This window comes from Brugia malayi (genome assembly GCF_000002995.4).
Source record: "Brugia malayi strain FR3 genome assembly, contig: Bm_v4_Chr1_scaffold_001, whole genome shotgun sequence".
Taxonomy (NCBI): Eukaryota; Metazoa; Nematoda; class Chromadorea; order Rhabditida; family Onchocercidae; genus Brugia; species Brugia malayi.
This window is the reverse complement of record NW_025062475.1, coordinates 14301691-14318452: the sequence shown is the minus strand read 5'-3', so window position 1 is coordinate 14318452 and position 16762 is coordinate 14301691. Positions and strand designations below refer to the sequence as shown.

The window sequence follows — 16762 nt, the reverse complement described above, 5'->3', positions numbered from 1 at the left end:
CATAATCTGTAATTATGAATTCAGTTAGTCTCAAACTGTAAACTCATCTGATCCGTCAATATTGCACTTTGTAATTGAATGTAATTCTTAGAGATAACATTCATCTAAGATTTCTAATAAAAATAAAGTGACATTCACAGTACAAATTATTTGTTGTTCGAAAATTTCGTCGTAAATTGATAAAATCTTTCATAATAAGCTAGATAATGAATATTTGCGTCAATAGTCGAAGAATATATGGCAAATTCAACAACCATGGATAACGTATGGAAATTATGAAATAAAACGGCAGCATATTTGAGCATAAGATTGGGATTGTACCTTGTGCATTCAATGAATGAACGACTTAATAATATTGTAAATCATTTATGCTCACATATTCATTGCTTTTAAACACGTTTGTTGGTTGCAATACTTTACAATTAATAAAACTGAAAGATTAAAACTAAAACTTTACCAGAAAGGCTGGTAAATTACATGATTTACTATAACGCTGGTACTATATGATAAATTACATGAGACATGATTTGCATAAAAATGCATATTGAAATACTTTCCAAAAACTGGAAAGTTGTTCGAAAAACATTTACCAAAATTTGACATTATGTTATGCATTCCTGCAAATTTAGATTTCTGTTCATAAATTACTATCAATGGAAAACAAATATAGACGTATTCTCAGATTGCTACAAATGCTTTCTCAAATGCACATAACGAAAGGAAGTATCAAATGACCACAGGGATTACAATTTTGAAAACTCAAAAGACGCGATAAAGTGTATATTTCATATTATTAAAATAGGTTTTAAGTTCTTTCTTCTATACGTCTAACAACAAATAAAACCTAACGTATCAATAGTTTCGCGAACAAAATGACATTTAAGAATAAGGACGACCCTTAAATAAAATGCATGTCTTTCTGAAAATTACTTTGATGTAGAAATCATGAAAAACATCTGTTTCCTGAGGAATGAAATCTCAATAAGAGTTCAATACTCGAAAAATGAACAACTTCCATAACAGTTGCTAAAGTTATCTGTAACAAAAATCAGTAAATAACAGATGAGATACAATTGACAGTCACAATAACTATTGTGAGTTATTAATATAAAAGTATTTCTCAATTGTGAAGGCTGTTGTCATCTGGTTCACTGGTTTTAGTGTCTTCCTCGGCATAACCTCGGCGTGCACGATCGAATTTACGAAGTTTACGAGCACGGGCATGTTGCTCTAGAATAAAACACTAAAACTCGAGAATAAAAGTAATTAACACAGAAGAAAACAAATCCAAACATACTTTGTTCTCGTTTTTGTCGCTCTAGAACTTCGGCCATATCAACTGTATTGTATTTGACAAACAAAGGGTCCTTGACAATCGCTTCCTCCACTCGAACTAGTTCGTACGCTTAAATTAACAAAGTCAAAATGATCTACAATAAAATTTTACTTTCAATACAAGAAAAATATAGTCAAAACAATATAAATGAGCTTACTCCCTTGCTGATCACGGCGATATACAGGCTTCTCGCCTAACCAGCGACGAATGGGAGCAACACGATTCCGTGTCGAACGTCGTAAACCTTGGCCCTCTTCTTCGGAATGTACTGGAAAGAAAAAGACTTGTGTTACAGAAACTCAAACTTTTATAATAAAACTTGAAAATGAAAAATGATAACTCTGATATAAAAATGACTAAAAATTGTAGTTTTATAAACGTTACTTATTTTGCGCGCACATAGGACAGCAGCATGTTTGTTTTCATCCTTAGCCGCTATAATGTGTACAGGAGAGGCCGAAATATCAGATGGCTGACGTGAATCACCACTAAATGACGGATTCAAAACATAATCATGTTTGACAACTAAATCCTCCTTTTTTCCTGGTGTATTCACCGATACGTTTGAATCGTTAAGCACTGTAACAGTGAACGGTGAGAATTTGCGTCAGCGCTTAATAAACACTTAAATTTTTCATTGCTGTCACAAAATGATTTTTTGAAATAAGAAATAACTTGATCAAATAAAACAGTTTTAGTAGGGCAATACAGGAAAGTTACTAATAAATGACTTTAAATTCAAATGAATTTAAATTCAAATTCTCCGTAACTACAAATTCTCAAGAATTTTTCTGAAGCTTTAAACTCACAATATATTTACCCTCCTCTGCTATAATCGTAAAACTATATAAAAGACATAACTGATTTAATTAAAGAATGATAAACACATACTTGACAGAATCCTTCGTCGACCGAAGTAATTTCCAGTGTCAAATACAGGTGTCTTTTGTTTTTTTCGGTATTCACTGGTAGTAGTATCAAAAATGAATTTTGGTTCCTCCGATGATATGTTTTGTTCATTTACGATGCTCAAACTGGCTGTATCTTCACATAATTTTTCCACTGCATCACCATCAAAACTATCAATAACAACCAGCTGGGTAGTGTTCATTTCCTCTAGAATGCTTTCGCGAATACTTTTGGAAGGAAGACAACAACAATTTTCTGAACATCAAACTTATCTTTGATTCCGACAAACAAAAATAAAACCTTGAGCATTGAGTGGAGAATCTTTAGCAATTTCTGTTACTGGACTCGTATGTTTCGAGGAAAAATCGGGATTCTAAAAGTTTTTATGCAGAGTTGAAAAATTGAAAAAAAAAAAAAAATGCAGAAAAGGATGAGTATTAATACTCTACAGTTTTTATGAATTCAATAATAGAACTATTATCCAATAAATAGGTTTGAACTTACCTCAGCACTTTTTTCAAACTGAAGTTTTCCGATTGGCAACAATAATTTCGAAGGATGGGGTCGACGTCTGTATGCAGGGCCACTTCTCATAACATTATCAACAAGCATTTGGCTTATATCTAGAAATGAAAAATCAATTAAATTCTTAGAAAAATTCCAAACAAAAAAAGGGAAAAAAAGTACCAGCTTTAGCAACAGGTGTTTTTGGAACAGACGATAACGAGCTGTCTCCTGTAATTTTCTTCCATTTCTTTTCTGTATTGGAAGTTGGACGAGGCGTTCCACCACTTTTCAAATGCTCGAAAGCAAAACGTGACATCGGTATCTGTGTGACCGAACTTGTGCTTTGGTTTTCAGGTTTAGCTCCATTACATTTCTCAAAAACTTTAAAGTAAGACTAACATAAAACATGTTTGGTTGCAAGTCTAAAATAAAGCTGATGAAGTCAGTATCAAGGAATCAAAAGAAATATGAAATAGAAAATTTCATACTTGCTGTGGTGTACGTATTTTGCTAAGCACATGTGACTGGGGCGTTAACTCATAATCAACCAAAGCGTTTCGCTACAAAAACATACTTCAAAAGTCAACACTTTATTTCAAAAAAAAAAGTTTTGCTTTATCCTCTAAAAATTAGCGTATTCAAGTTCAAGAGACTTCTGAAATACTTCACCTAGTATTAAACAGATTTAATAAAAACCATACTTTTGACAGCGAAGGCGGAGTACCATACTGCGAAATTGTTGTTAATGCATTAGTTAGTAGAGGTGTCCGAGGTGTGGAAGCTTTCATAGCAGTTGGCGGACAGAAAAAACGTGAAGAGTTTGCCAATGGGCGACGTATTGGTGTTAGCTGAAACAGTAAATTTGATTTTTTTTTTTTTCGATTTTAGAATATACGAAAAGTTAAGAAAAAAAAAATTAAATAATTCGTCGGTTTAATCGAAAACTAGTATTAAAATGAATGAAAAAAAAGTACAGTATTCGCAGGCATAATCCGGCTGTGAAATGATACCGGTGTACCAGATCCTGTTTGCGTAGCGTGACTAAAACATAGATTTTTTAGGTTTCTGTAACTAGAAGTAATCTACAAATCAGCATTAAAAAAAAAAAATTGTTAGGTGAGACAATAATATTTTAATAAATGATAAATTCTACATAAATCTTGATCATTCAAATATATTTTCTTCCAGAAATAAATATTGCATTTGAGAATGACGTTAATCCCCATAAAAAGCAATGACATTTACCTAGCCAAAGCAGCATGATGGGCATTATAACGTGGACAAACATAACAAGCAGATCCTTCAACTGGAGTACTAGTGCCACGTAAAGCTGTAGATGCAACGGATTTCTAAAATAGATGATAAAAACCTTAAAAAAAAAAAAAAAAAAGAAATACTAAACTTTCAACGAGCATAAGATTTACTTTCTTGAACAAAGGTGTAGCATTTATAGGTTGTTTTCTGACAACTGTGCGTTTCATTACTGTCTCTACATGTTGCTTAGGTGTTTTGAAAGATACAACAGTTTGGTCATTTAGACGTGGGATATTTAGATTTGTAATACCACTGTCAATCTGCTTCAGCAGATCAGGACGAGAAGTCCGGCAAACTCGTTGATTAACTGGAGAAGTCTGTGATATCTGCAATAGTCAAAAAATACAATAACAAAAATATTCAAATGAATAGAAGATGAAAATAAAATTTTACTAGGCCATAAAGAACAGATGGAAGAGCTAAGTTCACGTACTTCACTTTTTGCACCAGTTGACAAATCGACTTTATCAATACGAGATAAATCAAAGGTTGCTTGTAGAGGGGCAGGACATGCAAAAACTTTTTGGTTTGCAGATTGTGGTGATATTCCATCGTCCTAAAAAGAACTGCTTCAATTTATAAAAAATAAGAGTAAGGATGGAATAAACATGACTATAAAGCTATTAACGTCAGATAATTAGTAATGTTCAATGATTTATCCTAGACCATATCCTTTAATAAAATTTTAATAATGAACTTAAAAACTCTTTTAATAAAAAAAGCCAATCTCAACAGCTCTACTGTAAAAATAAAGAACTGGGGCTGTTGTTCTGACAAATAATAGAGTAAATCATTTTTTACAAAAAAATTTTTTAAATTTAAACTTTGATAATTTATAATACTAAAGTTTTGAAAACTAGCATGATGCACAGTGATCGAATTAGTAGTTTGCAACATTTGATATTCAGCCACTTCCATGACTTTATTCAACATTTCCCGCTGCGGAGATGTATTTTTCGCAGTCTACAGAAAGTATTTCTTTGTATAAGCATCTTTATGACTACGCAAATAGTAAAGTTGCTAATTAATAAAATGTTACTGTGAATACGGTCAGTTTTCCTTTTAAGCATTGTAATTTTCTAGTTCATTTAAGGAAGTTACTTAAAAAAGTTTGAAAGAATAACACTGAAAGACATGGTTTTAATATCGCCATTAATCTAAATCAAACTTCTTGCATCTGGTGTATCACTCGGATAATCGGTATTAGAACTACTCCAACAGCGACATTTATCAGTTCTTTCAATAAATTTTCTCAAATGAAGACGAGAAATTTAAAAAGTTAAATATGAACGAGAACTTCCATCATATTTAACTAGTGAAAGAACAAAAAAAAAAGAAAAAAATCTCATAGCTTACTTCATCAGTATGATTACAACTGAATAAGGAAACGTCGTGCTGATCCTTCTCTCCATTTTGAGTTTGACCACCCTGAAAATAACTATTGTTGCTCTAAGGAACTTGCTAAAAAAAAAAAAGAAAAAAATTTAAGTACATATTTTTAATTACTAAAAAAAAAAAAAAAACCTCAGCTTCATGTAATTTCTCAACAATGATTGTTCCATCTAATTTAAACTGTAATATGGGTTTACATTCTTCGCTGCTACTCACACGGTCTTCACTAGCAGGCAAAAGTAAGTTTACATTATCTCCATTTTTTCCCATGATGTATGTCAGGTTTTTGTCGTTGTCCTAAAATTACCAAAGTTCCATGCGAAAACAAATCCAAAGAACTTTCAAGATTTGAGAAATAAGAAAAAAGATTGACAAAACAAACCAAAATTGAGTCAACAGCCCCACACACGTCTTCATTTTGATGATGTGTAACATGACGAAAATAAGAAGCTGAAATCACAATATGTATAATCATCAGGTTTCATCGTGAAAATGATAAGAAAATGCAAAACTCATTACAGTTGTCGACCTCCATCGGTTCACCAAAACCGTTGCCTTGGTCGCCTGCAGAATCATCAACTGCAGTTTTTTCTGCTTCAGTAGCACTAATAACGTTTTCTTTGTGACTTTTGTTTACTGAAATATGTTCAGTGTTAACTTAAGGTTGAGATGAAAGTAAATTTGTATAAGAATAAAAAAATACAAACCTGATTCACCATCTGTGTTGTATGACGTTTCAATATAAGTGATACTGAAATCTGGAGTTGGCGCACGATCCGTTAGGATGTTAAAATTAGGGTGCGTTTTTCTCTCCTTAATTAGATAAAATCGCTTCGTACTATATAAGTAAAGCGACCTCCAGATATTTTTATTTTAATACAATTAACTTTTTATTACTACAAAAAGTTACATTTTATGTTTATTACAAAAACAATTAACTCCAAAGATTAGGTAACAGTTAAAGAAATCAGACATTGTCAGAAAAAACAAAACTTCGAAATATTACTTTTTCTATTCGTTCCTCTGCTTCTTTTCGAAGAGCTTCCAACTGCTCATTTTTCATTTCAATCTGCACAGGTGGAATTTTTACTTCATCCAGAAAATCTGGTACATCCTCCAATTCCTCCGAACCATAATATCCCGTATCACTTCCTCTCCAGCCGTATAATTGATCAGTGCAAATTATTTTCTGAAAGTAAAAAAAAAAAAAAAAAAAACACATGATATTAATATCTCTGCACTCAACAGTAATATAATATGTTTCAACTTCTGCCATATAAATTAATGATCAACGCTACAGACTTAATTAACTGATGATTCGTGACAAATAATTTAAATATCTCTTAATCATAATTAAATCTACAATGAGAAATGTAGCAACATAACACAGAATACTTACTCGGCCACATTTTATACTTCTGGTGTGTTTAAACCATTTCGGTAACATACTGCTAACATCACGGGGACACTCAGATTCTGCTACCAGTGATGACATTCTCCTCTAGAAATGATGCAGACTATGAAATGATTCTAGAATAACACAAAAAGTACACGCCGCAGCTCTCCTTCACCTCTCACATACCAATAAATCGTATAGCAAGAATTTCCCTCCACCCAGGATCATAACATAACTTTTTAGATCACGAGACAGACAGTGAAAATATTACGTATTTGTAGGGAGAGAAGAGATGCAAAGAATGTAGGAATAGTACCATTAAAAGAGCAACGAGATGTCGCTGTATAAGAGAGAGAGAGGGAGAGAGATGTTTGTTTAATTCTTTTATTTAGAATTCCCAGAATGCACTCCCTGCTATTCCGCGGTGTTTACAGACTACCTTGTTTACATGTTCAAGAAACGACATAATGATGCATAATTGTGACAATGGTAGTGATTAAACTCTTTTTTTTTGTTTGCAAAAAATATCAATAGAGTCTGGCTAATTAGATAGTTATTAAAATTGAAGGAAATATGAGAATATTAGAGGAGAAAATGATAAATTGATAAGAATGATAACGAAACATGAAAGATCAAATGATAATAAATTTGATAAAATAGATTAATAAACCTCTTTTGATATTAGATAGGCGCAAATTTTATGTATTAATATTGCACTAAATATTATGATTACATATGCTAATTTGATGAATGTTTTGAAATACATTTCGGATACAGTGGAAATTTCAACTCACCAACTTACTGATGTAATATGAGATATGCTAATATAATGCAAAAATTTATCCTTTATATACATTTTAATATCATATATGTTATGCATGTTGAAATGCATACACTTAAACGTGACGTGTGCACGTATGTTACACGTATGCAAAAATTACGCAAGTTTCAGTACAATTCAAATTAGGTATGATGTATATCTTAACTACATATACACTTGGACGCTATATATGTTTGTAAATGTTTATATTTTATGCTCATATTTGTTTATAATATTCATATTTCACAAGCATATGTGCTCACAGACATATATTATTTATATTTTATTATTATGAACATCGTCTAATTCTATACGAATTTTAAATATGCTGATTTATTTCATCATCACGCATATATTTCAATATTATGCTTATTTTTTCATGTCATACATGTTTTTTTTTTTTTTTTTTTTCATGAGAAAGAAGCATTAATTAATATTTGAAATGATTAAAGTAGTCTATGAAGAAGTAATAAAGAGATTTCTCAAGAGAATCTGTTTGGAACGAAAACTGCTGAAGAGAATTTCTTTACAAGTTGAAGATTACATTAACTAAATATTCAAAGTTTTTTTATTTAGGTTGATTTGATAGCTGACAACTTACACTTTTCGTCCACTCCCACTATTTCAAATTATTAATTGAATTTAAAGTTTTTTGCTATTTTATACACAGATAAATGTTATTAATCTTCTGATTGGTGTACTAATTTTAGCCCATTGTCGACATTTCCCAATGTTAAATTCTGCTAAAGTTATCGCTCTACAGGTGATGATGAATTCATGGCAAGCAAGCAGTGAAGTCAGAAAAGCGGCCAAGGACTTTGTGGTTTTCCTTAACAAAGCTGTGACACCGTTTCATGGTATATATTTTATTTAGTGCTTCCAATGAGTATTTATTATAGTAACATCCTTACTAACATAAAAGGTTAACTTCAGCTTTTTTCTCCAAATTAAGAATGTCAAGTTATTCAATCATTACGGATTTTACAGCTGTCGAGGAAAGCGCTAATCGATTAAGGGATGCTGGATTTCAAGAACTAAAGGAATTCGAACACTGGACGATAGAACCATCAAAAAAATATTTCATCACAAAGTATGTTTCATTAGTTATCTGTGGATAGTATGGGTTGCTGTAGGCCAAAAATAAATTCATATCGAATGCAAATCATTATGAAGATATAATAATCTAATCTTCAGGAACAAATCGACAATTTTAGCTTTCGCTGTTGGTGGAAAATATCGACCAGGTAATGGATATTCTATGATTGTTGCACATACCGACAGTCCGTCACTGAGAGTAAAGCCAATTTCAAAATTATGCAGTGATAAATACTTACAGGTTAGTTGGTTTTTTTTTCTCCTTACGAATCTTTATCTTTCTAAATGACAGTAATTGAAAGAAATACAAGACGTTTAAATAAATTGTCGTGCTGACTATTCCATTTTTTTAAGGTTGGCGTATCAACTTACGGTGGAGGAATATGGCGAACTTGGTTTGATCGTGACCTCAGCATTGCAGGACAAGTAATATATAAAAAAGCAGGTTTTTTTTCTGGTTTTTTGATACTGCAAACACTTTTATGAGTAGTAAGTTTTAATAATGATGACCACTGAAAATTGTATTTTAATTATAGGAACAACAATGTTATTTTGTAAAGGAATTGACAATCTTCAGCATCATATTCAAACATGACTGTGCAAATTTTTTGTGTGTACCACTCATATAAAAATTTGCAGGATAACGCGATCGTGCAAAAATTGGTGAATGTTGATGCTCCCATCCTTTTCATACCAAATTTAGCAATTCATCTCACTTCCGACTCTCGCAACAAATTTGAATTCAATAATGAGACAAACTTGCGACCCATAATCGCCACTCTTGCAACTGAAAATCTAAATAAAGTGAATGAATGCTTTTCTTTTTTTTTTTTTTTATGCAGAATTAAATATTTAGCATTTTGTCATAGATGGAAATACCATCTAAATTTCCTACGACATGATCAGGAAAAAAGTTGGACTGGTGGAAATTTTTTGTGTCTCCTTTTCACAGTCCTCGAAACTTGGGAAGGCACTGTCACAGGTTTAGAGGCTTATGACTTCAGGATGTAATCATTTTTTTTTTTTGAAGATGGAATGAAGCAATAATATTGTCGTGTAATTTCAAAAAAAGAAAAAAAAACTGAGATTGATCGATCTGGAAGTATTTCAGAATGCGAAGGAATGCTCAGCAGATGATGTTGGCATTAACTCCAGTAGTGTGGTAAACGATCATCACATGGTATTTCTGAATACAATAGCTAGTGCAGCTGGTTGTGAACCTGATAACATATTGGATCTTGACTTATATCTTTATGACCATCAGAAGGCGGTAAGACTTGAACATTCATTGATTTTTCGTTTGCTGTTGTCAAAGTTGTTTGACGACTTATCATCACAATCATTTAGGCAATTGGAGGTGTCCATGAGGAGTTTATTAGTGGTCAAAGATTGGACAATTTAGTTGGTGCATACACGTGTATCGCAGGACTTCTGAACAGTGTTGCTACAGAGAATGCACTTGCCGATGAAGAAAATATTAGATTGGCTGCTTGTTATGATAACGAAGAAGTAAGTGGTCGATAAAATTTTCCATTATTCTGATCCAATTCATCTAATAGCTTTTTGAATTTCAGTGTGGAAGTGATTCAGCACAAGGCGCTGCTAGTAGCTTTACTGAATGGGTCTTAAGACGTTTAGCAGCGGGTGATTCACGTGCAGCATTCGAGGAAGCAATAGGAAAGTCATTTATGATTAGTGCAGATCAAGCACATGCAGTGCATCCTAATTATAAGGAAAAACATGAGGTAAAGTTCAGCTAAATCTTTTCAACTTTCATATCACTGATAATGAAAGTGAGTCATTCATTATTAACAAATTGATATTGCAGGAATGCCATAGACCAGATCTTCACGGAGGTGTCGTAGTCAAAATAAATGCTAATCAGCGTTACGCTACAACAGCTACTACACATAGTATTTTGAAACAAATTGCAAGTCTGGCAGGTGTACCACTACAGGTAGAACTCTTGTTTTATTTGCAAATTTGATGGACTCTTCTGTGACTTCTTTATCAAAACTGCAAAATATGTTAACAACTAGATTGCTTTGAACTATCAAAAAAAAAAAAAAAAAGAAAAACTAGTTACTATGATCATCATTTAAACGAGAATATTCATTTTCATAATTTCACCTTCTAGACTGTTTCATACAATACGAGCTAATTTTAACTGTCATTTTAAATTTGCAAAGAAAATGCTGTTCATAAATGTCAAATCGTTGTACATATATGATATATTGCAGAAAGTAGTGGTTAGAAACGATATGCCATGTGGTTCAACGGTTGGACCCATACTTTCTACTCGCCTAGCTATCCAAACAGTGGATGTTGGTTGTCCACAGCTAGCAATGCATTCGATACGTGAATTGACGAGTACATCCAGCATTCATCAGGCTACTATGCTGTACTCGGTTAGTCCTTCTTCCCAAAAAAAAAAAAAAAAAGAAAACTTTATTAGGAAAAAACGTTGTCGGCGAAAAACGAACAGATTTACTCAAATTTTTTATTACTTAAATGTTAAATGTTATACTTGTATGTTTCCAAGCAAATGAAAGTCTGCAGCACTCACCGTAGGATTTTGTTTTTAAATTACTTACAATCTTTTAGGCTTTCTATCAGCAAATCCCGCACGTTTTGGCATCCATTTCATGAAGAGATCAACGATCTGATTATTATTAGTCTCTGTTGGTTATTGTTACATTTTTCCATTTTCATTTTTTATTGACATATTTTTCTTTTCTAAAAGAAAAACAGAAGATTTGTTAAGACATGAAATAAGCAAATGGAATAAATCAGTAACTCTCAGCTGTACTTACATCAACATTGTACACACAGAAGAAAAAAGCAGTTCTCTCAAATGTGTTTGGTTTAAAAGAAGTGCTCCAAATGAAAGCTAGAGCCAAGTACCTTCATTTTCCAAAAGATTTCTCTAATCCCATCCTTTCGGTATCCTTGTTTACCCTTACTTCCATTTTATAAGAATTACATACGAAGTAATCAATAGGCGAACTGACTATATATCTCTCTATGTAAATCCTAAATTTTTTGAAGACGAGAGTCTACATCTCATTCAAAAACATCTTCACGTTCGCAGATATATTTGAAAATATCGCGAGGTGTTTTTAATTTCTCACTTTCCAGTTCTGAGATCTCAAAACCGAACTCATCCTCCAGTGACATTATAATTTCAACGTGATCCAAAGAATCAAAACCCATATCCTTAACAAAATCACTATCTAATGTCAACGTTTCTTTTTTTTCTTCTGGAAACCGATCCCATGCTCGAATTGCTTTCATCACTCGCTGCTCAACCTGAAAATCCACCAGCTAATCAGTCATATACAGAGGAGAATGAAGTACAATTATAATTACTTTTGCCTCTATTCATATATAATTCTGTATAATAGGACAGACTTCTTCAAAAGTAAGCTTTCTCGGTGGTGTAAACGGCCCCATATCTTGTATAATTCTTGTTCCACGATATACCACTGAAGTCATAAAGTTTCTGGATGCACTACACGGTAATATCGTTGGCATTTGTGATAGCCTTAGCAAATTCACCCCTTGCGAGCATAAAATCGCAGACCGCGCAAAATTTTTGCTAAAAATACCTCTTAACGACATCTCCTATAAAATATGGTTAATAGTGACAATGCTTTTATTATTTGTCGTCGAGTTATAATCGTTCGAATGAAAATATGTCACAAAGGTACAGACACAAACTTCGGCAGTCAAACTTTTAAGGGCAATTATAAATGCTTTTAAACTGATCTTCCTCACTTTTTCAGTAAGGAACATTATTCACACAATCCTACAATTTACTTTTCACCAATTTATTTCCCGAGCAACACGATGAGTTCAATCTGCTCTCCAATCTGATGCTATTTTATGTTAAACACAAATTTCACCTCCCACTGTAAAAGAAAAATGCATCCAGACTTCAATTCTGCGAGTTCCCATTTACATTTTTTATTGGCTAAGTAATTGAAGAAACTGCAAAAAAGCTTCAGAAGTATGCAATGCCAAGACGACAACAAAGTTTTATTTCAATAAAACAGACTCAAATACAAATATTCCAGTAGACGCTTTATAATCACTTATGATGTTTACGAAGATTTGTAAGGATTGCCTGAATCTCGTCACGCTTTCTCTTTGCACGAACATGTGAACCAATACGCCTCTTCAAAAACTTTAATGCCTTCTTGTCTTTGCTGAAATGAAAAGAAGTCAAATTAAGTAAATCTTCAACAATTCATTTGCAGACAATTCATATATTTCACATATAAAATTATCAAAAGCTACCTAATTCTCAGCAATTCCATTGTTCGTCTTTCGTAAGGAGCAAACCCAGCAACTTCACGAATCAGTTCACGAACAATTTTACTCCTTTTGGTTATACGTCCTTTACGTCTACTTTGACGCATTTTCCTTTGATTTTTCGTTACCTACAAAAGTTAAACAAGACTTACAAAATTAGAGAGAATTCTACTGTGCTAAATAATGAATGCGATATTCAAATTAAAAAAAACAAAAAACAAACAAAGGAACCTTGTAACCAGCATTAAGACCCACAGCAACTGCTTCAACTGCGACCATTTCTTTTCCTAAAAAAGAGTTAAAAAAATAATTCAAGCTAATCAGCTACAAGTACGTTCTTTACATCCACAAAAAAATATAAATATTGTAAAATTGCTGGGCGGACAACAATTACACACTGAGAAAACACAAAATAAATAAGTTTTATTTGCTGATGAAAGCAGCTCCGCTGTAAAAGCAAAAATATCTGGAAAACGTTTTACATTAGCATACTAAAAAGTATGCAAGATGCGGATTGAAAATGGGAGAAGCAAAAAGTATACATGTAACACGTGGCACATACTCGCAATCATAAAATGATGTATATACAAAATGTATTTACAAATATTTGACAATCAGAATATTTTCAATTCCAATAAACAGAAGAACCAATCACACAATTACCTATTTTAATTACTAATAAGTTTCAAGTTTACAGAGACAAGAAAAAAATTACAGACAACAAAACTTTCATTTAAAATAATATTTAATTATCGAGTTTAACAGAGAATATTAACATCAAAATATATACATTTTGAAGCAGCATATGAGACTCACCAACAAAATTTCAACATTAAGTTTACAGGCTACTTCCAAAATTTTTCAGTGCTACTGAAATATAAATCCATGGAATTAAAACCTAAATTTGAATTCACTGATATTTACATTCCAAAACCTTGATAACAAATAGCAAAAAGACTCTATATATAGTACAATAAAACCAGCTCTAATAAGTAGAATTTCACGTCTACAATCACTTCAAATTTGAAGGTAAAATCCCAACGGCAATATACTGCAGTAGTAGATGGCCAACTGATTAATTAAAGAAAAATGAAAAGTTAACTTCACTCAGTAGAACTTCTGGCTCCACTATGTCCAGTTCTAAGATCCATATTTCGCATCGGCGAACGCGAATGATCATCACGAAGCGATATGTTACTCTTCTTTACCATACTTGTTTGTACAGTCTTACATCCAATTGATTTTAGTAAATTAGAAAGGCCGGATGTTATGTAGTTCGTAGTCGCTATTGAGGGACCAAATATATGAACGTAAGGGTGCGATCTTTGTTTATAGTTGCCTGCTTCTACCTGAAATAATTTTCATAAACAATAACGCATACAGCATTTTTTCCGGAAAGCTAAAATTCAAGCTTCACTAAGACAGATAAGAATTTTCAATCCAATTACTAACCAAAAAACTGCTTATGATGCAAAATGGGAATAGAGCGCCAAACAGAAATGCATTCAACACCATATTATCCGTAAGGCTAGTAAAAAGAGTAAGCACAGTGCCATAGCCCAAGAAGTATGGCCAGTTACGTTCAATAAGATTAATGCGTGCTCGTAATCCAATTCCAAGCGACATCCATAAGTATTCAAAACTAAAAAAAAATGTTAGATCGGATACATCCGTACTTGAAACAAATTTTCAGATCACGAATACTTTTCTGAAACGATCCGGTTATCATCTCGATCAATTACAAACATTATTTATATTCAACATTACTGCAGAGAATAACTTTGCTGAGCTTAAGAACACTTCGAAATAAAGGTTATCATTGGCAAATGAGGAAAAATTGAGCCGTCATTATCATACACTCATACCGAATACTGAAAGTGACACCCGAAATGAGACATACATTCGTTATTAAATTCATGTGTACATTCCTTGTTTGTCAAATACAAAAAAGACGAACCTGAATAAGGAATTAAGCAAAGTCATGTGAATAAAAGTAAACACTGAAGAGACAAGGGGTACTGGAATATTGCTGACGAATAGTGATTGCAAGAAAAAAACAAAATCGAGAAGCATCGAAGAACAAAAATCACCGGTCGTTCGACTGAAATTTTACGAAATGTAATTTTGTAATTTTCGTATTTCAGTATTGCAGTTCAAAACAACATTCAATCTATTCCTATTTACTAAATAATCTACAATCAGCAGTTGCAAAATCCAACACTGAGCCAAAATGACTTGCGTAGAATGGACCATAACGAGTGTGCGAAGTCTTCAAACACAAAAGAACAACTAATCATACCTCAGGGATAGACTTGGAGTGTGGACACCCGTGTACTTTAGTGAAGCGTTTGCAATATCAGAAGACCATATACTGTTGCATACTCGTGAAATGATCAAAGCGGACAAACAAAATAACCCATGAAGCAATCGAAGAAATGTAGATGTCTGTTTTGGCATTGTTACATATAATACAGAGATAAGTATCATATTCAGAATAAGCGAACACATAAGTCTGAAAGTCGATTAAACCTTACTCTTATTCACAAAATTCTTTTTCCTTTATCTCTTTCATCGAGATACTATAACTCGCTGTCAATCAAGGAAAGTTATACAATTACCCAGTAATTGCTTTTGGCTTTGCAACCATTTCAACATTACGTTTTTCTTTTGCTGAACTAGCAAGTCGCCTCTGTTGGAGCACAGTAGTCATTTTCGGACGCAACAGTTCTCTTTGCTTATTCTCCATTTTCCTGCGTTCGCCATCTGATATCTGATCCAATTTATGGATTACCTGAAATCATTATTTAACGGAACTAAAGTTTCTTATCCAACCAGATAAAGAATGATGACAAATGGTTAACTGTAAAGCTACCTGACCGATTCATCCCCAAATGTTTGAATAACAAAACAGAAATATATAACTCATATCTACGAAAGATAACTTTTTCTTCTCACTTTCCTTTTTTCTCTTTGATATATCACGAACACTAAGATCAAAATAAAGCACTATGTGTAATCTGCAGCTCAATAACATCTACACATTTAAATGCATCGATGTGCATGCGTCCACAGATATAATTAATTTCGCTTTTCAGTACTCACAGTGCAACATAATGGAGCTGCACGGCGCATGTTGGAAAAGCAAACTGCAGTAATCTAATGTTGTGCCTAAAAAAAGTCTTTATGAACAATATATAGAAATTTGTATCTAAGATACATCCATATACCATTAGTTGCATTGCTACTAATTAATTCCTTTAAATTTTCATGAATCAGTATACTATACTTAGGGAACAGAAAAAGTCCACTTTACACACTAGAAATCTTTTTCCTGTACACCGGAGAATCTCCACTGTCACTATACGATGAATGCGAAACGAACATATCTAGTGCTGAACTTTTCCTCTGATCGCGAAAGCTACTTAAAGTCAATACACTGTAGCACAAAAATCCGTCGTAAAAACTTACGAAAAGACTTTTCAGCGAATCTCGTAGACCATATAAATAATCACAGATACATGCCGGCAAACCCATATTTGTCCAATAACCCTGCCCCGTAGCACCAGGGCACGTTCTCCAGTGCAGGTAAGCTGCTTACCCGCACATCAGTGATTACTTCCACCACACCTGAAACTATCCATAGATAAAATATCAATAAGTGCAGTGAAATGACCAGATA

The 16762-nt window shown here is 32.9% G+C and overlaps 5 protein-coding genes across 9 annotated transcripts; 1 reads left to right on the top strand and 4 right to left on the bottom strand.

Moving 5' to 3' along the window:
• Positions 1-1120: 1120 nt before the first annotated feature.
• On the bottom strand, positions 1121-6953 carry Bm5511 (Uncharacterized protein; the record flags this gene model as incomplete). Of its 2 annotated transcripts, XM_043077853.1 has the most annotated exons (22): positions 1121-1230; positions 1298-1405; positions 1494-1604; positions 1721-1915; positions 2228-2452; positions 2546-2618; positions 2750-2868; positions 2933-3125; positions 3241-3312; positions 3454-3600; positions 3727-3793; positions 3998-4101; positions 4177-4392; positions 4500-4622; positions 4937-5029; positions 5423-5494; positions 5591-5755; positions 5841-5908; positions 5978-6094; positions 6166-6271; positions 6465-6647; positions 6858-6953. In XM_043077853.1, 22 exons carry the CDS (start codon positions 6951-6953, stop codon positions 1121-1123), a joined length of 2763 nt encoding a protein of 920 aa, XP_042933787.1. The 2 variants fall into 2 exon arrangements, with proteins under 2 accessions (XP_042933787.1, XP_042933788.1); XM_043077854.1 differs by lacking the exon at positions 6858-6953 and having other exon boundaries at positions 6465-6521.
• Positions 6954-7340: 387 nt separating this feature from the next.
• Positions 7341-11418, top strand: Bma-dnpp-1 (Aspartyl aminopeptidase, putative; the record flags this gene model as incomplete). Of its 2 annotated transcripts, XM_043077852.1 has the most annotated exons (12): positions 7341-7343; positions 8438-8531; positions 8662-8764; positions 8869-9010; positions 9124-9195; positions 9409-9573; positions 9881-10039; positions 10117-10278; positions 10344-10514; positions 10598-10726; positions 11010-11177; positions 11374-11418. In XM_043077852.1, the coding sequence occupies 12 exons, from the start codon at positions 7341-7343 to the stop codon at positions 11416-11418; spliced, it is 1413 nt and encodes a 470-aa protein (XP_042933786.1). The 2 variants fall into 2 exon arrangements, with proteins under 2 accessions (XP_042933786.1, XP_001894795.2); XM_001894760.2 differs by lacking the exon at positions 7341-7343 and having other exon boundaries at positions 8441-8531.
• A 414-nt stretch (positions 11419-11832) lies between these two features.
• Positions 11833-12303, bottom strand: Bm3894 (60S ribosomal protein L36, putative; the record flags this gene model as incomplete). The annotated part of the gene is made up of 2 exons (XM_001894761.2): positions 11833-12078; positions 12181-12303. 2 exons carry the CDS (start codon positions 12301-12303, stop codon positions 11833-11835), a joined length of 369 nt encoding a protein of 122 aa, XP_001894796.2.
• A 556-nt stretch (positions 12304-12859) lies between these two features.
• Bma-rpl-36 (60S ribosomal protein L36, putative) lies at positions 12860-13362 on the bottom strand (the record flags this gene model as incomplete). Its single annotated transcript, XM_001894762.2, has 3 exons — positions 12860-12977; positions 13069-13211; positions 13315-13362. The coding sequence occupies 3 exons, from the start codon at positions 13360-13362 to the stop codon at positions 12860-12862; spliced, it is 309 nt and encodes a 102-aa protein (XP_001894797.1).
• An 824-nt stretch (positions 13363-14186) lies between these two features.
• Bma-epg-4 (uncharacterized protein) lies at positions 14187-16617 on the bottom strand (the record flags this gene model as incomplete). 3 transcript variants are annotated; one of them, XM_043077849.1, is made up of 6 exons in its annotated part: positions 14187-14432; positions 14536-14725; positions 15041-15184; positions 15383-15595; positions 15702-15874; positions 16552-16617. In XM_043077849.1, the coding sequence occupies 6 exons, from the start codon at positions 16615-16617 to the stop codon at positions 14187-14189; spliced, it is 1032 nt and encodes a 343-aa protein (XP_042933783.1). The 3 variants fall into 3 exon arrangements, with proteins under 3 accessions (XP_042933783.1, XP_042933784.1, XP_042933785.1); XM_043077850.1 differs by lacking the exon at positions 16552-16617 and having other exon boundaries at positions 15702-15829; XM_043077851.1 differs by lacking the exons at positions 15041-15184; positions 15383-15595; positions 15702-15874; positions 16552-16617 and having other exon boundaries at positions 14536-14709.
• Positions 16618-16762: the final 145 nt, after the last annotated feature.